Below are 24,968 nucleotides of genomic sequence, written 5' to 3'. Positions count from 1 at the left end.
CTGCCCTGTAACACTTGGCTTATGCAATATGATAGAATTGAAAGACTAGACTCGATATTCAAAGGCTTATATAGAAGATATGGATATTTTCTCAAGCAAATGTTATCAAGTCAATAATATGCAGAACATGCAGTGAAACTTGTCCCTTGTGCAACAATGTGAATGTTTTTCATTTGTATCAACTTTGTTGATTATTCATGAGCCTGTGGAATGAACTAACATATTAATCAGAGATCGAGTAGAGATCGTGTAAGCCAAGAGTTGAATCCCCTTTCTCTCTAACGAAAGTCTTAGGCTAAAAAAAGCAATCAGATTTTGTAAGTAATGAATGCGGTACTCTATGGAATACTCTATGAAACATCCTCTGATACACTCTCTGAAGCATATATGTACATGTCTCAAGTCATATTATTATTATTGAAAGGCTAATTGCAGGCTACCAGAAGTAGCAGAAGATAGTATTTACATCACTAATAACTTACAGTCGGACGGACGGCGCATGAGGTATAAATGAGATTAATTGGCACTTTGGAAGGTATAACCAACCCTCACATCTGTTGTGAGTGATGAACCTCCAGCAATACAGATGGAGGCGTAAGATGACTAACTAAGAGACAATACTTGGCCTACACTAGCAGTGTTCAAGGAGAGAATAGAAAAGAAAAATTTATTGCAATCATCTATAAATAGTGACAGTTAGAGAAGAAAAACAACCCAAAAGGGACATGAGATTGGCAAGAGCGAGCAGGTGCTACTTACAACAGCTCTCCAGACCTTGTTCAAGAGTAAGAAACAAAAGGAGACTCTCCTCACATAACCTGACACTATATGAATACACATTCAGAGATTGAAATTATCAAACAACCAACAGGGAGCCACAACTCCCGATAAGAACCTGGCTGCTAATCCCAGCAAGATCGTTATCAGGTGACCTTGAGGTTACGCTTAAGGTAAGTTTCATCAAAGTAAACGACAGTAACTGTGATGTCATCCCTAAAGTGGCGCACAACATTACCGGGTAAAGTTAGCATCGCTGATAGCTTGCCATGGCTGATGTCAAGCTCGGTCTGTCCGATGGCATTCCTAATTAGGTGAGTAGCGCAGTTGGAATCTTCTGCCCTCTTTGCAATGTTCGACTGCAATAATAATGCTGCTGTAATCAGGTAGGCGCTCGATGATAAAACTAGCTATTGGTTTTAAAATTGGTTTTAAAATAGATTTTTGATAAATGAAAATATCGAAAGGTTTGTAAAGAGCATAACCCTCATGACCTCTAGATATAAAGAGAACGACCGGAGGATAAAGAAGAGTAATGAGGCTAGCTAAGCTGACACAATCCAATAATACACCAACATTACAGGTATAAGTTGTTAAAGGTAAACCATCAGTTTACTCAATTAAAAGGTGAGTGTGATAATGTAACGATATACGAGCAGAGACAAGTTGTAGTCGCTAAGGTGACACCCTAAATCTACACGTAAGCTTACAGACTGTGGATTTGGGCCAACTTTTGTACCCGATTGCGATGTAGGCAGTGACTTTCACACGATACGAGTGATACCTTTCGCTTACATTATTGCTTATTCTTCCTCATTGATTGTACAGTAAGTTGTAAGTGCGCACAACTCTAAACAAATAATTTAGTCTAATAAAAAGGTCAAGGACACAGCTGCCTGACTACATTGTTGCTGAAATAGAACAACGACTCCTTATAAAATAATAAAATAGTACAGTGGAACCTCGGTTCTCGAACCAACTCGGGTTTTGACCAAAGATGGAGATTTGTTCGTCTCGGATCTCGACCATAAATTTGGTTTTCGACCAAACCGGAGCATGCGCATTGGAATTAAACATTTGTTCTCAGAAACAGGAAGGTTCTCAAACAAAGGGAGCAGTTTCGCGTCATAAATCCTTTACTAAAAAGAGCCATCCAGGAGGAGACTACGCCTCTACCGAAGAGATTTTCTATGAACACAACTCCTTCAGTCGAGTTACCCTAAATTTGATGTGAAGTAAACGTGCCAATGCAGTTTCTATTTTCGTTTTTACATGATTTTTGATGTAACTGATCTGTTGCATTTTTCCCTGCTTCATTATCAATTTCTGCGATTTTTGGTATAGTGTCGTAACCTTTAATGTTTTCAACGTTTTACGAGCAAAGCATACGAAATGTTTACTTTTTGTTTTCTGTTTTCATCATCATAGATAAAATTTTATCAAAATCAAACACAATCTATATCTACCCGTTTTTATTTATAGTATGCAATACAGTTTATGGTGTAAAATGTTAAAAAATACTTCAATACCAAAGTTGTTAAATCTACTTGGCACGAATTAAAACTTACATACATTAATTTTAATGGGAAAACTTGTTTCGGATCTCAAACAACTCTGTTTTCGAACAACCTTCTGGATCGGATTGTGTTCGAGAACCGAGGTTCCACTGTAGCTGTTACTTTTCAAGTGATCAACTTTATTAACAGCCAGCAGTAAAAGATTCGAGATATCTGCTAAATTCAATGAAAGGGGATAACTCTATGAATGCAAGATGGATAAGTCTATGAATGCAAGAGGGATAACTCTATGAATGCAAGAGGGATAACTCTATGAATGCAAGAGGGATAACTCTATGAATGCAAGAGGGATAACTCTATGAATGCAAGATGGATAACTCTATGAATGCAAGAGGGATAACTCTATGAATGCAAGATGGATAACTCTATGAATGCAAGATGGATAACTCTATTAATGCAAAAATGATAACTCTATGAATACAAGGAGGATAACTCTATGGATGAAAGGAGGATATTTTTATGAATGAAAGGGAGATAATTCTATGGAAAGCAATTTTACATTAAAAAAACTGCTCAACAATATAATGACACAGAATACAATCGAATTCTAGTATCGCTATGTCTATATACATGCGGTTACTTGAACACCAATACCTCAGTTCAATAAACAGAAATAACAAGGGCTACTCTACTTGTGTGTTGCTGAGATACTCAATCCACCACAAAACTTGTGAAACTCCCTGTGGGACAGGGTCGTGACGAATTACAACTGTACTATGTCATAGCAGTGCAGTACGCAGTGGTTTTACAGTGCACTACAACTTTTAAATGCGCAGAGACATTTACTCCTACTGCCATTGCGTTCCTACTGCAAAATGCCCACTGTAATCTATTGTGCATTTACTTTCATGACACATTAAGCCGGGTTTCCATATACGTCGCAAAGCACCGGCGACATGCCGCAGGCTATTAGCGATGAAATGGGAACGTATGCGCCGAGGACCGCCGGTGGTTGCCGGCGGCATCGCAATGCTGCAGATGAACGCTGCGGATGAACGCTGCGGATGAACGCTGCGGATGAACGCTGCGGATGAACGCTGCGGATGAACGCTGCGGATGAACGCTGCGGATGACCGCTGCGGATGACCGCTGCGGATGAACGCTGCGGATGAACGCTGCGGATGAACGCTGCGGATGAACGCTGCGGATGAACGCTGCGGATGAACGCTGCGGATGAACGCTGCGGATGAACGCTGCGGATGAACGCTGCGGATGAACGCTGCGGATGAACGCTGCGGATGACCGCTGCGGATGACCGCTGCGGATGACCGCTGCGGATGACCGCTGCGGATGACCGCTGCGGATCAACGCTGCGGATCAACGCTGCGGATCAACGCTGCGGATCAACGCTGCGGATCAACGCTGCGGATCAACGCTGCGGATCAACGCTGTGGATAAAACTCACCTTCCAAGTGTCTGTACCTCAATTTCACTCTTACTGCACGCTGCCTCAAGTCCTCAACACAATCGATGATGTTTGAAAGTTTAAAACGAAACTGAATTACATACAGTTTCAGCTCAGATTGCCTCCAGTAATTACCATCGACTAATCGAATTTACGCTTCAACTGCCATATCACTTGGGAATAGGGAGTCTGGCAGTTCACCATTCCAATGAAATTGGAGTATTACTAATAATAGTGCTCTCATTAACATTGTCTATTAAAACCATAATAGATTTTCATTTCAGTCTTACCGCAACATGCCCATTGTGTTCAACTTGTTTGCCAATCATACTCAGGTTTAAATGGAAACAACATCTTGCAATTGTGTTGTGGTTGCATCAAAGTCAACTGTGTTTTTATGAAAATGTTTTGTGCATGTATGTAGAGTGTAACGAAAAAGTTCCTCCTATGACTAGCACTGCAGAATGCTAACAACGCCTCACTGCACCAAGCACTACACACTGTACAGTAGGCAATACCCCTACTGCACCAATACTGCTTCATGCGCATTAAAAATAGTTGTACTTCTTGTATACTGTGTACTGCGCAGCAGTAAAAGTACGTAATGCAATTATACTGCATGGCTGTGACGTGCTTACTACTGCCTCTGCACTCCTAATGCAGCTACATAGAGATCCAGGCAGAAATTTGATGTAAATGTAACCATCTGGGCATCAGGAAGCACTTATCAATACTAGGTACAGTTTTGTGTAATGGTCAAAACCCTGCTGTAGCGTCTAGCTTAATACTGACATTTTTTTAACATCCCGTTAGTGCAAAATTACCTGTAATTTATGTACTTAGTGTTTAAAAAAAGCAATGGCTATAATTGTTCGCAACAGAAATGTAGTAAATTTTGTTATAGCCATCGACTGGGGCATAGCCTCAGGCTAACCAGACCAAAAGGAAACCCATAGACACAACGAAAGGAGTCGAGAAATACATCAAGAGTTACACTCGATAGATATATCCTTTCCTTTGTACTACGCTATTCACTATAACTTGTAGATCTATCTGATGAAATGTATACTTATAAAAACTCAGTGGCTGGTTCCTCTAGTGTGGAGAAGTAAGGGCTGCACGAGATACTTTGCAATACTCTGTATACAACACTCGATGACAACCGGACTGCTGCCAGACCGCTGCCAGAGGTGTATCAAAATGCAGCTGCGCATTGTTTGTGATTAAATGGAACCGTTTTACCTCTATGTAACCATATACGGTGCACTCTCAGGACACGATTTTGATCCGCTCCAGGGTTGGCATCGTATGGTGGAAAAATCGTATGTAGGGGTATAGCAACCATAGTAATTATATAATGCAAACTTCCCATCGCAAAATCGTTTAAATTTTAGATGAGTGCTTTACATATTAAAAGATAATGACAAAATAATATGTTAACCTTATTAACTATAGTTACATACAGTAATTTTATTGTATTTATCGTATTGATTGATTATGATCTGCATTAAAATGTATTGTTGGTATGTGCGGTACATACCGTGAGGAGTTCTTACTTTCAAGACAGACGTACGTATAACATAAACTTTGAATTTACTTAAAATAAGTTTAGCTTACCAAGCCCATACTTAAAGCTAAGTTTTATTATGTATTTTTATCTATTTTACTGAATGTCAACTTTTCATCACTAAAATTTTATTACCTATTAGTTTCCAGCGTCATTTTTAATATTACTTTAGCCAGTCTTATTAAAACTTTTTTCAATGTAATTCGGTAAAGAAGCCTGAACGATAAAGTTTCCGTAATAAAGCGGAATTTTGTTAGCGGGTTAAGAGAAGTTGTCTGACCACTGAATCTGCCTTTTTGAAGGGATTGCAATTCCATTTTTGCTACCAGTTTCTAAAGGGAAAATATTACCGTTTTAGACACGAGAATTGCCGAACTAAGAATAATCGATCATCGTGTCTCTTTCAGGTGTTGTGAAAATATTTTCGGTGAACAGCATTGCGATGTTTTTGTTATTTTGACGTACATAATAAGCACACCGACTGCCAAATTTGAACTCGGGCAAAAATTTTGTTGAATTCGTATGGTGAAACAAGATTCGTATGGCGAGGTAAGAAAATCATTCTGTTCCACTTCGTAAGGTGAAACAATCGTATGTCAGGGTAATCGTCTCCTGAGGGTGCACTGTACTCCATAGGTTATAACTCTATGTAAGTATATACTCCAATAGGTTATAACAATCATCTGTTCAGACGCAACCGATCTAAACTTTGACTGTTTGTCAGCATGTTCCTCGAGGGTTCATAATCACAAATACAGAGAACCACACTTGTCTTTAACAACAAGTAAATGAATCGACTACATACCTTCCTGATGTTTAAAAGGTCATTCAGCTCCCCCAATTCTAATTTTCGATCTTTTGGTAGCTGAAAGTCGGCAATAGTCTGGGCTCCAACCATGTGATCAGCGACGAGCTGTACAACCTTAGCATCATTGTTTGGGAACTTGTCCCAGAGGCCATCCGTAGCGAGAATAAGAAATTTATCTATGGGTCTGAGATGGTGATAGTGAACTTGAGGCAAGGCAGTTACATAAGGGGGTGTGTAATAGTATTGCGGAGGATCAAAGTAATGATTGGGGAGGGCCCGAAACTCCTCCCCAGTGTATATCTTGGACCTTAGCATCTTGCCTACTTCTCGCAGACGACTCGCTGGTAATTTAAACCTACAAAAATAAATGCTCAATATTGCTTGTATTCAGCTTGAAAACGGCAAATTCTTACTTCCTGTAGTTTCTACCGTCGTTGAGAAGAAATAGCACCGCCATAGACATGAATACTGTAATAGACATAGACATGAATACTGTAATAGACATGAATACTGTATCCATGAATCAGTATCTGTAACGATGATTGCATTAAATATACAGACTTTGAAGGCCAACAGAACCAATGCACAATTGGCAGCATTAAATATAGACTTTGAAGGCTAACAGAACCAATGCACAATTGGCAGCATATGGTGTTACAAGTTGATGATACAATAACACTTCTGTGCAATTTTAACTAAATACATAGTATCAAAATTTTCAAGTCACAAAAATGGACACAAAGAATTGTTATATTTACCAAGTCCAATCCGAAAACAGCTGTTATGCTATTATACGTTTATTAAAAAACCTGGTTTTTGCTTATCTAAAAGGATTATCTAAAAGTTAAAAATCTGTATTTACAAAAGCAGAGCATTTTTTGTTAGGTCATTAAATGTTTCCTTATGAGAATAGATAATTTTTACAGTTTTTCAACTTTTAATCTGGGTAAAAGAAGAATTTGGTGCTAGCGCAGTCTGCAAGAACTGCGTGAGCCAATTCTGATATATTAAATTCGAAAAGAAACACTTAAAAACTAACATGATGTAGAAATACGATAGAGACAGTTTTTTGGTATTCATACCAGTAGATTGCTGTTACTAGAAAATAAACTCACCACCATACGCTTTAATACTATAGTCAATTACTACAGACAACCTATAACAGTGTTCTGTGGGTATTACTAGGGCTCATTTTAAAAAGCTCTCAGTTAATTTCTAAATTCAAGTCACAAGTTACAAGTCACAAGTTACATACTGTTACTAAACATAATAATAAAATGATAGAGCACCTAAAATCTCCAAAGGCACGAGTAGGAGCCAAAGTTCCCAATAAGCGGCCATCTTTAATTACAGTTCCTTTTTCATTTGGGTGGGCTTCATATAGTCGGTGCTGGACGAAATGCAAACAAAACAAGTGACTGTAGAGAGAGTTACAAATACAATAGACATTTCAATAGAGAGAATTAACAAACAATTCATTGTACGGAGAGTTAGAATAGCCATTACGCCTGAACAGATTTGGCTAGAACATAATGATAACCAAGTTCTCTCCTCTAACCTGTTCTGCATTATTCTCCACATTATGGGGCACACTCAAAGGTTTAGCCTCCCAACATCCGTCCTCTTTCAAAGTACCCAAGAGAGCGAAGCAGTCTCCAGAGTTGGCGACGTGCAAGTGTGGCCCATCGACATGAGCAGCCACAGCGCAGCACCCTATAGCATGTATCCACAATGTTTGTTTGCCAATAGATGTCATCCGACATGCCAACAGTTACAAAGACACGTTAATAACATACTTTCAACCTCTATCAATATTAATTTCGCAAATGACTGTAGTTGTAAGGCATCGAACCTTGACTTTTACATAACGCTCGCCTAGACAAGCTTGCAGTTGTCAAGGGCTAGCCACATATAATCACACATTAAAAGCCCAGACTACCTAGCCGTCTTGATGTAAATATGTTTATTAGGTTATCCCACGACCAAACATGAGCGAAGCGATTGTTTGGGAGATTTATGATAAATGCATATGCGCACACGACTCACGAAAATTATTCATCAACACCGTCGCAAACCCTTGTACCAAAATCTCATCAACGAATTTAACCATTTTTTAATGGAGTCGTTTAAGTACATACATGTATAATAACGATACAAAACACATAAACTTATTTAATTATAAGAATAATTATTCGATTTTATAAAATTATTATAAGATTTAGTTATAAGAATAATCATTTGAATTTATTTATCCGAAGGTTTCTGTAATAAACGTAGACCGTTTGAGGCGTAGACCGATTTACAGATACGAAATTGTGGTACACTGTTTATCAGCCAATGTTTTTTTTGTCCAATTACCGAAGGTTTCATTAAATTATTTAGAACGTAAGCCAAAATTCTTTACATCTTATGTACAAGCTAGGGCCGAACTACAATGCCCCTTTATGACGAGAACATTTTTTTATTTTGCTCCAGTTTGCATAAAACTTCCAGACGTGTGAATTCTGATGCTCGCTTTGTTACAGATCAAAAGCTTTGTTACAGCTATCAAAACCATTCTACATTCAACACAACCAACTTTCAAACTGTGTATATTACACAGCAGCTTGCCATTTCACTTCTAATATTGCATTTCAGAGGTATAATAAACATGTTTCATTATTGATGTTGTTAAATTACTTACATTACAGTAGGTTAGGCCTACAGCGCTAATTAATATTTATTTTAATGTTGTAAAACATAGGTTTGAGATAGTAGTAGATTAGGTATGATTTTTATACAACCTTTTGTTTTGCATAAATTACTTTTTGAATTTAATTTCAAAACAACTTGACAACTACCATGGACATACAACTTCCCAGAACAACACGTCGTCGCCGACGCAGTGGCCGTCTACGTGTCTCTCAATTATTACAGCTCAATAAGAGGATAAATAGAAGGTCCTCACAGCAACCATCAACATCAAATGCTAATGTTCAACAACACGCTACTCAAATTAATAACAACAAATCATCCGATTCGGAGAATTTTTTAGTAGATATTGTAGGTGATGTAAATGAAATGGACTTGGCAGCCCCTTTGTTTCCAGATGATGATGATGCTCCCACAAATTTATTTTATATCATCTCAAACAACTCTCATTTACACTATACTCTGTCAATTCCTGCTGACAACTACTTTTTCAACAACCAGCAGTACCCTTTCTTTTTTCTAGTACAATACATTTAGTTCAAATTCTAAGCTTTTGACATTGACAGCGCTTCCCTTGGTCAATGTGCAAGTAAAAGATTAGTAGTTGTTTCCACTTTGACCCAAGGAAGATAAATCCACAAGTACAAGATAAGGTAGAACATTTTTAAATGAAAATGAAGTTGTCATCAATAAAACATTTAGTGCAGAGGGGCAAACCCAAGTAATTGGATTTATTGATCATTTGAGGGTCAGTGTTGCCGCTATTAGTTAAGAATAGGAATCGTCGCGTACCGGACAAAGCATTGGCGAGCAGCTCAGCATTCAGTCTATGGTGCCCATGAGGGAAGGCCTCATACTCCATGTCTTTATCAAGCCTGCCGAATGCAGAGTATAGCGCTTGCTCCATGTTGAAATGTTCTTCCCATTCCTCAATAGTAGACAGCAGCTCTATACCATACTTGACAATAGCGTCTCTATAGACAGTAGACAACTCCTACCAAATAAACTAATACTGTGATCTATAGACAGTAGACAATTCCTTTCAAATAAACTAATACTGCGATCTATAGACAGTAGACAACTCCTATCAAATAAACTAATACTGTGGTCTAGAGACAGTAGACAACTTCTACCAAATAAAATAATACTATGATCTATAGACAGTAGACAACTCCTACCAAATAAACTAGTACTGTGATCTATAGACAGTAGACAACTATCAAATAAACTAATACTGTGATCTATAGACAGTAGACAACTCCTATTAAATAAACTAATACTATGATCTATAGACAGTAGACAACTCCTACCAAATAAACTAATACTGCATTACGGTTGTGTTATTACATTGACACAGGATGCCGGAGCATCCAACATTAATTTTTCCTCCTTTGCCAACCTTGTTGAAGTAGGTGTTGCCATGTGTGAGAAACCTAACGAGATTAGCCTCCTCCCCCTTGCTCATCTTCTTACAGAAAGATTCAAGCTGCGCAGGGTTGAGGAGATTTATAGCTATGTAGCTGAACAGACGCTCGCTAACCGCCTGAGCGTTGGCCACCCCGGCGTGTCCATCAAATATTCCAAAAAGGAATCCATCGGTGTCATTGCAGTAGCCTTCGGAGTGGCGGTCCTCTATGGGGCTGTTGGCAGCCAGTCTACTATTGTCAAACCTGTGAAGGAGGAAACAGAGTTGAGCCTTGGAAACTGCGCAGCAGAAAGAGCCGATAGAACCATTCGCTCACTAACGGCTGTCTAAAGGTACGGCCACATGTAACCATTTTTCCGTTCACTCTGGCCGAAATGAACGAAAAACAGAATTATATGGCCAAAATTCACAGAATCAGAGATGTGCACTAAACGAAACTATTGGCTAAACAAATTATTAGCGAGCATCTAAACAAAGCATCTAAAAATTTAGATAAAATTTACTTACAATTTATGTAGTGTAAGACATGTATTACGACACACAATAAAAGTACCAGGGCAATTCTACATAGTACATACGATGAAACTGCCTAGATTGCGCAATTGTCGATTTTTTATCGTTTGAACACCATGGCTACAGATCGTTTCTTTTTTAATAATAACAAATTCTTTTTAGCAGCAAAAATTCCATTGTAGAAAGAGTTGCAGTCTTTAGCGTAATCAAGTCAGTTGCATCATAATTACTACAGCAAATCGCGTTAGTATTTTTTTGCGAGTCGCGTTATGCGCCTCTGACTACATAAATTGCAAAAGCTGCTAGAATCGTGCCCGTTAATAATTTGTTTAGCCAATTAAAAGCGTTTTGTTGACGATTTCGGTGTGCATGCACAACTAAGACAATGCTGTGAGTTTCGGCCAAATAATTCTGTGTTTTTCGTTTATTTCGTTATTTCGGTCAGAATGAACAAAAAATCATTACCTGTGGCCATACCTTAACCCTCTCCTAAGTGTACCAACTCATCAAATTTACCTCTAGTGAAACTGATCCATGAAGGAGACACATTAGCTACCTGAAGGTGAAAAAGACCTGATACAGCATTGACTTGAGATATTCGAGTCTCACCGAGTTGAGCATATTGAGTTGCGATCATGCCCAACAGGATGTCTAAAAGGCAGTAAATGGACGCCTCACATTCCTTCATGAATACATACAGAGATGTTACTAGATAACTAAAAGTACTAAATAAAAATGAAGATGCAAAAAGCAGAAGAGGGTAGTAAAAAAGCACAAGGAAAGAGGAAAAGGCAAATGGAAAAAAAGGGACAAGAGAGAAGATAACCAACCTGAGGACAGCCTCATGGTTGATCTCTACGCTGACCTCATTGGCCTGGAGGATGGCAGATACCTGATGTTTGCTCAGTCTCGGGAATTCTTGGATAGGTGGAGAGTCAAGGTCAGAGCTTCTACAGGCCGACGTGAAGAATGTTCGGTTGGACTTTGGACAGCAGAGTGGAATGAATCTCCTCAACGCCATTCAATCTGTCATGAGCTTGCAATGCTACAGGCCATATGTAATTCTGCAACTGATACCAATAAAGTCCTTATTACATTCACTACACGTACTTGTGACCACTACAGTTGAGGTGTTAACAACACACCTCAACTGTAATGTCGTTAAAATACATTTATTGCTTATATAATAGAAGGTAAAAATTGTATCAATCAGACTAAGATATAGTAAACACACAGCAATTTTACAACTTTTTAATAAACCCTTACGAGATGAGAAAGAAATTAACTCATTTTTAGTGTAATTTAAAATAACTAGCTGCAAAGTGATTTTGCATCCTAACCTTGTGATTATGCGACCCAACTTGCTAAATAAAGTGAGATAGCTGAAACAACCAACACCATAATTTTTAAGACAATAATCTGAAGAATAAAATCACTTTGCAGATGCCGCTGCAAACTAAGAGCAAATATAAATCTACATCTATTTACATATACAGCTACATGAACCAAATATGTATATGAGATTTGTAAACAGATCGCTACAACAACCAAATATACATAAGGCTACGGAGGTGAATGAAAATGGAAACAGACTAAACAACAGCATATGGGCTACAAGCATAAGTGGCTACAGAATCAGGCACCACAAACAATAACAAATATCTTGCAGTGTTATAACAGAAACGACTACAAGAACCAAAGATTACACCCTGTGGCTCTGATGAACAGTATAATATGTATAAAAATCTATAACAATCAGAATTACCTAAAAACAAATAGTACTCATTTTAGTCAAAACCAAACCAGAAATAAATCCTTGCTATTTGGCTTAAGTGTGTATTATATAGTATGCCTACACCAAAAGAAGCTAATCCATCGACTGAAGCAATACAACACGGCAGGTTAAACCATCAATTTAGGATAGCCAAAAGCTTATGAGAATGATAGCCAGAGTCTCACTAAGAACAAGCCAAACGCAGAGGGTAACCGCAGAGGGTAGCCATAATCTTAACAGAAACAAAGTAAAGCTGAAGATTAGAGATGCCCAAAGTCTAATCTTGTTGGACTTTAGTAATTACTACTGGTGCTCATTCTAGATTCACTAGTCTGATCTTCTTCACCCATCCATCCTCAATCACACGACTGCATTGAATTTCACAGAATTTCAGCCCTGCTGATCAACTTCTGCTTTCTGCCAATCAAGTTGACAAAACTATCGAACTCCTTGATATTCCAACCTCGCTTTATCACCTTTTAGTTCTTGCAGAAAGAGTTCACATTGTCCAACCAGACTATGATTTCAACAAAGTAATTTTAATGTTTTACGTGGTAATATTATAATATTATGCAGTTATTGCTAGGCTAACTTCTTGATGGTTTGCCAAGATTGCAGTTTATGCCCATGTGCATCAATACATGATCACATCGAGCATGTATTGCATCCACCTACAAGACTGGTATCAATACTCTAAACATAGTGCTCATATTGCATCTACCTACAAGACTGGTAGCAATACTCTAAACATAGTGCTCATATTGCATCCACCTACAAGACTGGTAGCAATACTCTAAACATAGTGCTCATATTGCATCCACCTACAAGACTGGTAGCAATACTCTAAACATAGTGCTCATATTGCATCCACCTACAAGACTGGTAGCAATACTCTAAACATAGTGCTCATATTGCATCCACCTACAAGACTGGTAGCAATACTCTAAACATAGTGCTCATATTGCATCCACCTACAAGACTGGTAGCAATACTCTAAACATAGTGCTCATATTGCATCCACCTACAAGACTGGTAGCAATACTCTAAACATAGTGCTCATATTGCATCCACCTACAAGACTGGTAGCAATACTCTAAACATAGTGCTCATATTGCATCCACCTACAAGACTGGTAGCAATACTCTAAACATAGTGCTCATATTGCATCCACCTACAAGACTGGTAGCAATACTCTAAACATAGTGCTCATATTGCATCCACCAACAAGACTGGTAGCAATACTCTAAACATAGTGCTCATATTGCATCCACCTACAAGACTGGTAGCAATACTCTAAACATAGTGCTCATATTGCATCCACCTACAAGACTGGTAGCAATACTCTAAACATAGTGCTCATATTGCATCCACCTACAAGACTGGTAGCAATACTCTAAACATAGTGCTCATATTGCATCCACCTACAAGACTGGTAGCAATACTCTAAACATAGTGCTCATATTGCATCCACCTACAAGACTGGTAGCAATACTCTAAACATAGTGCTCATATTGCATCCACCTACAAGACTGGTAGCAATACTCTAAACATAGTGCTCATATTGCATCCACCTACAAGACTGGTAGCAATACTCTAAACATAGTGCTCATATTGCATCCACCTACAAGACTGGTAGCAATACTCTAAACATAGTGCTCATATTGCATCCACCAACAAGACTGGTAGCAATACTCTAAACATAGTGCTCATATTGCATCCACCTACAAGACTGGTAGCAATACTCTAAACATAGTGCTCATATTGCATCCACCTACAAGACTGGTAGCAATACTCTAAACATAGTGCTCATATTGCATCTACCTACAAGACTGGTAGCAATACTCTAAACATAGTGCTCATATTGCATCCACCTACAAGACTGGTAGCAATACTCTAAACATAGTGCTCATATTGCATCCACCTACAAGACTGGTAGCAATACTCTAAACATAGTGCTCATATTGCATCCACCTACAAGACTGGTAGCAATACTCTAAACATAGTGCTCATATTGCATCCACCTACAAGACTGGTAGCAATACTCTAAACATACTGCTCATATTGCATCCACCTACAAGACTGGTAGCAATACTCTAAACATAGTGCTCATATTGCATCCACCAACAAGACTGGTAGCAATACTCTAAACATAGTGCTCATATTGCATCCACCAACAAGACTGGTAGCAATACTCTAAACATAGTGCTCATATTGCATCCACCTACAAGACTGGTAGCAATACTCTAAACATAGTGCTCATATTGCATCCACCTACAAGACTGGTAGCAATACTCTAAACATAGTGCTCATATTGCATCCACCTACAAGACTGGTAGCAATACTCTAAACACAGTGCTCATATTGCATCCACCTACAAGACTGGTAGCAATACTCTAAACATGAGGCCCACTCGATTAATACTGTCACAAAGTTCACTCAAATAAAAATACCATAAATTACCCATAACAGCAGCGACTCAACCATGGGTGAGCCTAAACTTTCTGACCTCAGCCATGGGTGAGCCTAAACTCGCTGGCCTCAGCCATGGGTGAGCCTAAACTCTCTGACCTCAGCCATGGGTGAGCCTAAACTCGCTGGCCTCAGCCATGGGTGAGCCTAAACTCTCTGACCTCAGCCATGGGTGAGCCTAAACTCTCTGGCCTCAGCCATGGGTGAGCCTAAACTCTCTGACCTCAGCCATGGGTGAGCCTAAACTCTCTGACCTCAGCCATGGGTGAGCCTAAATTCTCTGACCTTAACCATGGCTGAGCCTAAACTCTCTGGCCTCAACCATGGGTGAGCCTAAACTCTCTGACCTCAGCCATGGGTGAGCCTAAACTCTCTGACCTCAGTCATGGGTGAGCCTAAACTCTCTGGCCTCAGCCATGGGTGAGCCTAAACTCTCTGACCTCAGCCATGGGTGAGCTTAAACTCTCTGACCTTAACCATGGCTGAGCCTAAACTCTCTGACCTCAGCCATGGGTGAGCCTAAACTCTCTGACCTCAGTCATGGGTGAGCCTAAACTCTCTGGCCTCAGCCATGGGTGAGCCTAAACTCTCTGACCTCAGCCATGGGTGAGCTTAAACTCTCTGACCTTAACCATGGCTGAGCCTAAACTCTCTGGCCTCAGCCATGGGTGAGCCTAAACTCTCTGACCTCAGCCATGGGTGAGCCTAAACTCTCTGACCTCAGCCATGGGTGAGCCTAAACTCTCTGACCTCAGCCATGGGTGAGCTTAAACTCTCTGACCTTAACCATGGCTGAGCCTAAACTCTCTGGCCGTCTTTAAACAATGTCAGTAAACAAATTAAGGATAACAAAAGACAATTTCTTCGGTCTCAGGCCACCGAAAGCATGAATGGACTCTATACTGAATGTGTAAGTACAGCTGAACAATCAGTTGAACTGCTTATCCAAGGAGTTGTGTCCTCCTTTCCTGCAGAAACCAAAGCAGTTTTTTAAATAGATACGACCAAGATTACACCTAGGTCTGACGATTCCTGACAAGATATACTGTGAAAACAGAATGTTGATTTTCAAGTACATGAAAACTGTATATACAGTAAATACATGTACGTTTATTAACAGTAATACATTATTATTATCACAATATTATTACTTTGATCACAACCTTAAATTCAAGTGTCCTGAGGCTTTGATTATGGAAAATGCTAGTTGGCAGGAGCTATACTGTTACAGAACATGTTACATATGGAGAACATCATTTCGTATAACAATTTAGCATTTAGCAATTTAACAAAACCGCGCAGATAGGATTACTCGTTCACAGAGATGACATCAAATACTGATCTATGGAATTTTGAAGGTAAAATGAATTGCATGCATGCTGAAATTAAAATGCATGCTGCATTATTAGACACTTTAGAAACAAAGCGAAAAACAATGGCACTTATAATTTTGACTCGTGACTAAACCCTGACTAAACAGTTATAAGCGAGACTATTAACGCTTCCTGATGCAGTAAGTGAAACGTTACTGCACAAATTGGGCTCCTCACTTCTAATAGCAAGTTCTAATGCATAGCCTCGACACTACCAAAACAAAATGTTACAAAATTATGTTAAACCTAAACCACAATAAAAAGTGCATTTTTAAAAACCTATACATTATGCAAAGCCAACCCTCTTAGACATGCTTATCTACTATATAAACGGCAATCGTTGTCTGTGTATGTATGTGTCCGCCTTATAGAGCGGTCTTTCCTTTTTTGTCGTACGAATCTCGGTCGTGTAGTGGGTAGTGTAGTACATAAATATTAGAGCGATCTTTCTTTTTCCATTCGGTCATACAAAGCCAACTGAATTAATATGAGTATGTAGTAAATATCGTGATTTCGGACTATTAGCCGCTACTTTTGTTTGATGATTTGAGCCAAGCGGCTTATATAAATGTGCGGCGATTCTGTTGTTTTTCTTTCACCGCTAGGGCGCATTAACCGAAATCTCCGGTTAGCACGCCTCTTTACAGTGCCCAACGCCACTGTCCTGTTTTAAACAGCAAAGTTGCTGTCATGTTAAAAAGCACCGTCCTGGGTTCTGCGGCCTATACAAAGGTGCCTATACAGTGATACAAATGTACTACTCATTACATAAAAATAAATTAATGAGTAGTAATTTACACGTAATTAATATTTACTGCCAGCGTGTACCGAGAAGGTCATGTGAATGTTTGTTTCTTGGGGCCATTGGAAAAAACGCTGTTCTCATCGACTAAATTTATACATCAAAAAGGTGAGTCCTTATCATTCAGATCAGATCAGATAAAAATTTTCCGCAAAAGACCCTCCAATGGAGGTAAAAAACAAAAGAGCGGAACTCAGCTTAAAAGAGCAAGCTAGCTATTCAACCTCGGCACGAACTTCCCTCACCGTCCGAGGCCAAAAAGAATATCTTAACTGATCAGTATTAATGTGGGGCAAGTAATACTTCCCAAATCGAGTAGACAATGCAGGAGGCCTTTCCTCTTTATCAGAACCACTTTCCCTGACTTTAACTCCCACATTTATATCAATATCGCCTCCGACGATTCTACCAAAAATATTTTTACGCAGTCTGGATCGTCTCTCCTCCAGCGATTCAAAAGAAGTATTCTCTCTTAAATTAGTGAAACTAGTAATTCCTTTTTTCTTAAAAATAAATCTCAGTGCTAGGTTTTGTGTCTGCTCTAATGATAAAATATCTTTTTTAAGATGTGGATCCCAAACCACGCACCCATATTCAAGGCCTGGTCTTACCAAGGATGTATATGCAGCCTTTCTAGTTCGAGCATCCGCATCTCGGAGTACCCTTCTAAGCATCCCAATTAATCGCTTCCCTTTAGATTCAATTTTGCAAATGTGTTTATTCCATTTTAAGTCACTCTGGAGCTCTACTCCGAGATACGGATTAGATAAGACGCTTTCTAGTTTTTGGGCACATAAGAAAAAAGAAGTCTCTTTATTTGACATGAGATGGGATTTTCCCACTGAAAGGTGGTAACATTTCTTTGGATTAAAACTCATCTGCCAGAGATTCGCCCAAGCCTCAAGTGAATGCATATCTTGTTGCAATGTATTGGCTTGATCTCTTGTGGCATATACCAGGGCATCATCTGCAAAAAGTCTACACTGAGAATTTACCTTATCAGGAAGGTCATTAATAAAAAGTAAAAACAACAATGGTCCGAGCACCGAACCCTGCGGCACACCAGAAGTTACAGGCACAATATTTGACAGTTCATTTTCTACCTCGACTACTTGAGTTCTATTCTCTAAAAATGATGTTATCCAGTTTAAGACTTGATCGTGTATTCCATAATTTCGAATTTTATAAACCAGTTTCCGATGATTCACACAATCAAACGCCTTAGAAAAGTCCAGTATTATTATATCTGTAATCAAATTTCTATCAAAGTTCTTAGCTAGATCATCTATTGTGCAAATAAGCTGTGTTTCACAGGATCGTTTAGCACGAAATCCGTGCTGCACATCTGTAAGGATATCATATTTATCTAGGTGGGCACTTATGTGGGAATGGATAATATGTTCCAATAACTTACAACATACGCTAGTTAATGATACTGGCCTATATGTTGTTCATTCAATGTTGTATTGTCTATGAATTGCCACATCTTCACTACATAACCCTTTCACTTGCGTCCATGTACAAATTCAGCTATCGGCATACTGCCAACCAATTTGCCGATATTGCTTCATGATATGTATACAATATTTTTTTAATTTCAAACTCCATCTAGAACGTTTATTTTGGTTATATATTTCCTTTTGCCAACATGTTAACAAGCACTGCTATGCAAAAAAATTCATTGTATCTATACTTTGTGCATTGATAAAGCAATGCGAAGCTACAAAGCTAAAACGATCCTCTACAATGTTCCTTATTATTACAAAACCATTACTTTCACCACCATCAGAGTCAGTGCTGCTATTGCTACACTGTACTTTAATTATCTGTGTAATCACAAAAATCTGAATCGGCTATAATGTCATCAACATAAGTAGTTATTTGTTTTCTAACATGAACGCATCTAATGAACTTGCACGAAAAATCTTCGTTTTTAAGTTGGAAATTCTCAAACAAAGATTTAAAATTAAACTTCAGGCTAATTTTATAGAGAAATCTTAGGACAACAATGTCACTACCATAAAAGTCCTAAAGACCATTGGTTATGTTATCAACGAATAACAAAATTCAGTTACTCGCAATTGCTGGTAAAATCACAAAAATGTGTCTACGCGGTCGACTATAGAAAACGCATAAATGAGTCTACTTCAGTGAAAGGGTTAAAAACGTTGGATTTGCCACTGTTTGTGATAGTAACATGTTCATTTCCTTCCGCAGCCGAGTTACTTTTACTTTTTTCCAGCTACGAGTACACAGAACTACAGCTACTACAGAACTTGCACGAGTACTCCGAGGGTTGCGATAGGTTTTAAAATTTTGTCAAACAACTGCACCTTTCAAGCTAGTAGCCTGGCATATTGCCAATGGAAAACTCCACTAAGCTAGTTAATAAGGTTAGGCTTCCAATGACGGTAAGCTATGACATTGAGTCTGCATTGTTGTCCAGCTCAGGTGTTCTAATAATAGCTATAGCCGAAAAACCTACAGACGGGTCCACAGACGGACTTTGAGAAATATATATACCGTATATAGATAGATTAAAGATTAATTTATTCAAAAGGTGCCAGAGCACCGCTGAAGACTACAAAAATCGTCTCCAATACTAAGTTTAATAGTTGGCTTTGCACAGAAGTTTTGATTTGGTTTAAAAGGAACAAGCAGAATTATTTTCATTTCACTTTTAAACTTTTTTGTTTATATGAAATTTGCAGTTATTAGGCTTACACCTTGCAAAATAGTAAATTATTTTGATTTTTTAAAGTTGAAATTTAAAAATGAAAATCGTCAAAAATAGTTGAAAAACTCCACAATTCCATTGCAATAATTGTTGTTTTGCTATCCATTAATAAACGTTGGAACATCTTTAATCACAACTTGCTCAATTGTGTCCAAATGTTGTCAGTCTATTATTCTAGTAGCTTTACCAAGGAGGTCACTTTGTGTTTAATTTTATAATCATTTTGATAATATAAGATCGTGCAAGTTAGATTTTTTATTTTAAAGCTAACTTTCCCCTAAACTTTTTAAACAATCTATAAAATTCAATAATCAAATATAAAGTTTAAAGGCTTTAAAGTTTAAAGTTTAGTGAGAGGCGATGGCGACTGTTTATAGGCCTAACGTTTGTGTCACCAGCTTAGCAACAGACATACATGCCAACTCTCACGCATTGGGCGTGAGACTCACGCAATTGCCCCATGCCTCACGCATCTCACGCAATTACCCCTTTTACCCGAGCAACCCTGTTTTTTTGCCCCAATCTTCAAGTAGTAATCATATACTTACTACTAATAAACAACTATCTATAAACATATTTGTGGCATTCTCATCTATCAATAACCTCCTCCACGACATGTCGTTTCCATATGGAGTTATATTATTTTTGGCTGTGGTGTTTTTATACGCTATGAAAATTTACCTCACTTATCATATCCTCGCGTTTTCATTGCCCCCAAAATAGACTCTCACTCCTTTCCCCACTCCAAGGTTGGCAGGTCTGGCAACAGACTGTTGTATATGCAGATGTCTCTTGTGCGTCTGACTATGTTACAGGAACTTGGGCTAAGAAAGCCCGATAGGCTTTAGTAGGCAAAGCCTATCACACAGGCTTGCAGGATTATGTAGCTTTCTCAGCTTATTGATAAAGCTAAGGAATAGCTAAATAGAGAGGGAGAAGAGTGTACAAGGGCATTCTTCCTCCTGCTACACAAGAGTGAACTTGTGGTGAGTGAATACACAACATGGTGTCGTAGGCAATGACATGGTGTCATAGACAGTGATAGTGTTGCCAGCGTTTAATGCTCAAATTGTCGCGTGGACATTTGAGCGTGGTGTAAGAAGGACAGTGTGCAATGCTCGAATCGTCATGTGGACATTCGACAGTAGTTTAAGGAGAAGTGATAGTGTTCAGTGATTTGCTACAGGATTAATTACCTATTCGCTTCAGGAAGAGCGAGGGTATATGTTTTAATTACTTTTGTGCAGTAATCGAGATAGCTGCCTTCGTTATTTTTAACGATGGCAGGTTTAATGTCAATGACTTTCCCAGGTTAGTTATTATCTCTAAGGATGCAGCTAATTCTTACAAGTCTTGGCTGTCAGAATTTAATTTGTGTAGAAGTTACCACTCTACAAATGGGTAAGGCTGAAGGAGGTCAGGTTAACTTTAGCGGTCGCATTAAGCTGCTTGCACTATTGAGTGCTATAGGTAAAGATGGCCACGAAGCTTTACAGTCTGTAGGATTTAGTTTAGAGTTTCATGATTCTACTTATGAGCAGGCCATAGATCACTTAAATGGAATTTATGGTGGAAAGGAAATAATATATGTTAAGGTTATGAAATTCGTTACTTGTTCTCAAACATGTGATGAAAATGAAAGGGAGTATATGATAAGGGTTGAGAAACTCTGCAGGAATTTAAACTTTGATGTTGATGATAACAGGAAAGATTGTGCTCTTGCGATAGCTGTTAATGGACTCAGAGAGTCAACGCTATGTAGGCAATTGATGCAGGAAAAGAATTTAGATTGGGCAAGGTTATGTGACATTCTCAGAGCTAGGCAACTTGCTCGTGATTCAGAAGCAGTACTAAAAGATGCCAAGGCTAAAGCTAGAGGTACAGAAGTTTCAGAAGTAGCGGCCATTGTTTCTAGGCAATCTAAAATAAAACTAAAAGCACTACTCGTTACTATAGTGAAGGTGCAAAAGTTCATAGAACTTCTCAGAAGGAGTGTGAGGACTATTATGATAATAGGTCTAAGAACAGGTACCCCAAGGCTGGGTGTAGAACTTCAGGTCATGAGTCTATTAGACATGAATGTAGAAGCCGGCATAGAAACTCTATTCGATCTTCTAGGTATTCTAGTGCTGATAGACACAATTGGTGCACTAGTGTAAGAGTGAACTTTCACCTAAAAGTGATAAATGTTACAACTGTGGTAGTCGGCAGTACTAGCTTCGCAGTTGTCTTGATGCTAAGTGCTTTACTTGCAATAGGAAAGGCCATACTAGTATTGACTGTGCTAGGAATGGTTCTGAAGACTCTCAGAAACAGGATCTTAACAGGTATCGCTATGATAGGAGTAGCAGTAGCGAAAGTGACAGGAATATGGACAGAGGTTCAGCTAGAGACAGGGACTACACACGTTCCCCTCATCTTAGTAGGAGTGTGAGGTTTTCCTCTAGTCCTAAACGGCTAGATGATAAAATAACCAGAACTTTAAAGGTAAATGATATGGAGGTTGATTTTGCGCTCGATACAGGGGCGGAGATTTCAACAGTAACCGAAAAAGCAGCCAACAGCTTAGGCTTAAAGTTAAAAGCGCCATCAACTGTTTTGACTGCAGTAGATGGTTCTGAGTTAAAGGTAGTAGGTAAAGCGGAGGTTCAGTTGAAAAGTAGACACAGATCTATGGTCACTCAGGTTCATGTTATAAAAGGATTGAGCAAAAACTTTTTGGGCATAAATGTGTTGATGCAGCTGAAACTATTAGCTGCTTTAAATGCATTGTGTACAAAAGGTTTTAAGCCAGTTACACAGTTGCCTCCTAGACCTATTACTGCTGGTGCACGTTGGCATCTTCCAGATGATGGCAACGTGCAAAACTTGACAAATATGTCTGATAGAAAAGATAAAGGAAAATGGAAAATTATCAATGAGAGATGGTATCAGCTCCAAAAAAGCTGTTCCGCAAACAAAGGTGCATGGTCGTAGCACCAGCTGAGCAGAGACAGCTCAGGGTAAGCTGCAACTTTTTCTGAATCAGGTGAGCAGCTTCCTTTATGAGGTTCAGTCTGGTTTCATGTCACGTGAGGTTATCCTACAGCGTAAAAATGCCCTTGCTGAACACAGGTCCAGGATGGAGGAGTACAGGACAGCTATTGCGGCCGTAGAGAATGAGCAGGAGTTCAAGGCTGCCTTGATAAACTTGGCTACCCTGAAGGACAAGGTTCTGAAGGACGCTAGACTGCCTGATCTCCGGGCTATGGTAAAGTCACCTACAGACAACCAGCTGTCTGTGGGAGAGGAGGCCCACTTGGCTCCCCACACTTCCCATCAGGGAGGTGCAGAAGGAACTGCTTTGTCAGTAACCAGGTCTAGCCAAAAGGCTAGTAAGGCTCAGTCAAAACCACCTACAGGCAACCAGCTGTCTGTCGGCGAGGAGGCCTACTTGGCTCCCCCCACCTCACAACAGGGAGGTGTAGAGGTTCCTGTCTTGACAGTAACCTGTACTAGCCAAGAGGCTAGCTATGCCATAAGAGGCGGCATGGTAACCCAGGAAAAGTCTTCTGGGGTTAAAGCGGTCGGTGATGCAGAGGCCTTGATGGATGGAATGTCAGGCACTGAGGAGGAGTTTGGGATATACCCTATATGTGATTCAGATCACCCGATGATGTCAGTTAAAGAAAGTGACCCCGATACCTAGTCACGACACGGGAGCAGGTAAAACAGGAACAAGTATGTGCTCAGGACTTGCAGGTTAGAGCTGAAGGTGATAGGTTAAACTTGCGAGAGCCACTATGGCTCGGGGAGTAAGTATGGGAGAGGATGACTCCACCCATACAGTTAAGGCCACTTTTGATTTTAGTATTGGTTAACATCCGGTTTACAGGCTACCCTCATGCTCATGTACAATTGCTAAGCTCCCGTTTAACACATTGGCGAGCTCATGATGATGCAGGCTCTATTAGAGTACCAGAGGATAGTAGGTCCTACATGTACATGCATGTCAGACAAAGCTTGTTGCCTCCCAACATGATTGGTGGTTAAACCTAAGTTTGAACCCCAAAAGTTACAGGTGCTATGTTCAGCCTTCAAAGAAAAAAGGGCATGTTGTATATGCAGATGTCTCTTGTGCGTCTGACTATGTTACAGGAACTTGGGCTAAGAAAGCCAGATAGGCTTTGGGAGGCAAAGCCTCTCACACAGGCTTGCAGGATTATGTAGCTTTCTCAGCTTATTGATAAAGCTAAGGAATAACTAAATAGAGAGGGAAAAGAGTGTACAAGGGGCATTCTCCCCTGCTACACAAGGGTGAACTTGTGGTGAGTGAATACACAACACAGACTGCAGATTCATGCAAGCCCTAGACTATGCCTATACAAAAACGTATTAAACTACTTTCACCGGAATTAGTACAGCAGAGTCCATCTAGTAAAATACCAAAAAGCAACTAACCAAGCGATGTTCTTGCAAATGATGTCAATATAAACATACCCAAGACTAAAAAACTGGAGTATCTCCAAGTAAATACAGATGCAGCAGAGCATTACGCTTACCTAACTTACTGCAATGTGTTCTTTTAGAGCTGTACATCAAATATAAAACAACAATGCTCAGTTACTCAAATCAAGACTGAGTATCAGCATAATCTTTTTGAACGAATTCAAAGAGTGTATATGAAGGCGCGTTTCTTGCAATCCGTAAACTAAAAATTAAACAAGCAAAACTATTATTAGCAACGTACTCACACACGGAGCAATGACTAAACGTATATCTATTCAATGAAATGCTGGAATGACAATTACTAGAGATGAGAAATACAAACCAGATTATTACTGCTGATCTTCGGCTATAGATAATAAAATCCTCATGCAGTAATCAAACGAGGTCCGAAAACTTTGGCTTTGAATAAAGCTGGGGCGTCACCTCAGACTACCGCAAATTCTAATCTATATTTACATTGAGCGTTAACTCGCATGTGAAGACTGCATGCAAAGTAGAAGACAACTCAAAATTTTAGGCAATGCTATTGGGCGCTTTATGTTAATTTCTTGCAAAGCGACG

General features: G+C 39.2%; 1 protein-coding gene across 1 annotated transcript; it reads right to left on the bottom strand.

Moving 5' to 3' along the window:
- Positions 1-653: 653 nt before the first annotated feature.
- On the bottom strand, positions 654-24,831 carry LOC137391017 (pyruvate dehydrogenase [acetyl-transferring]-phosphatase 1, mitochondrial-like). The gene is made up of 8 exons (XM_068077353.1): positions 24,730-24,831; positions 11,595-11,834; positions 10,225-10,495; positions 9,618-9,819; positions 7,693-7,847; positions 7,424-7,524; positions 6,132-6,489; positions 654-1,136 (listed from the first exon to the last, which is right to left on the bottom strand). The coding sequence occupies exons 2-8, from the start codon at positions 11,783-11,785 to the stop codon at positions 924-926; spliced, it is 1,491 nt and encodes a 496-aa protein (XP_067933454.1). The 5' UTR covers positions 11,786-11,834; positions 24,730-24,831; the 3' UTR covers positions 654-923.
- Between the last annotated feature and the right edge of the window lie 137 nt (positions 24,832-24,968).

This window comes from Watersipora subatra, chromosome 3 (assembly GCF_963576615.1).
Source record: "Watersipora subatra chromosome 3, tzWatSuba1.1, whole genome shotgun sequence".
Lineage (NCBI taxonomy): Eukaryota > Metazoa > Bryozoa > Gymnolaemata > Cheilostomatida > Watersiporidae > Watersipora > Watersipora subatra.
The sequence above is the reverse complement of the archived record's forward strand: the minus strand, read 5'-3'. Positions and strand labels throughout refer to the sequence as shown.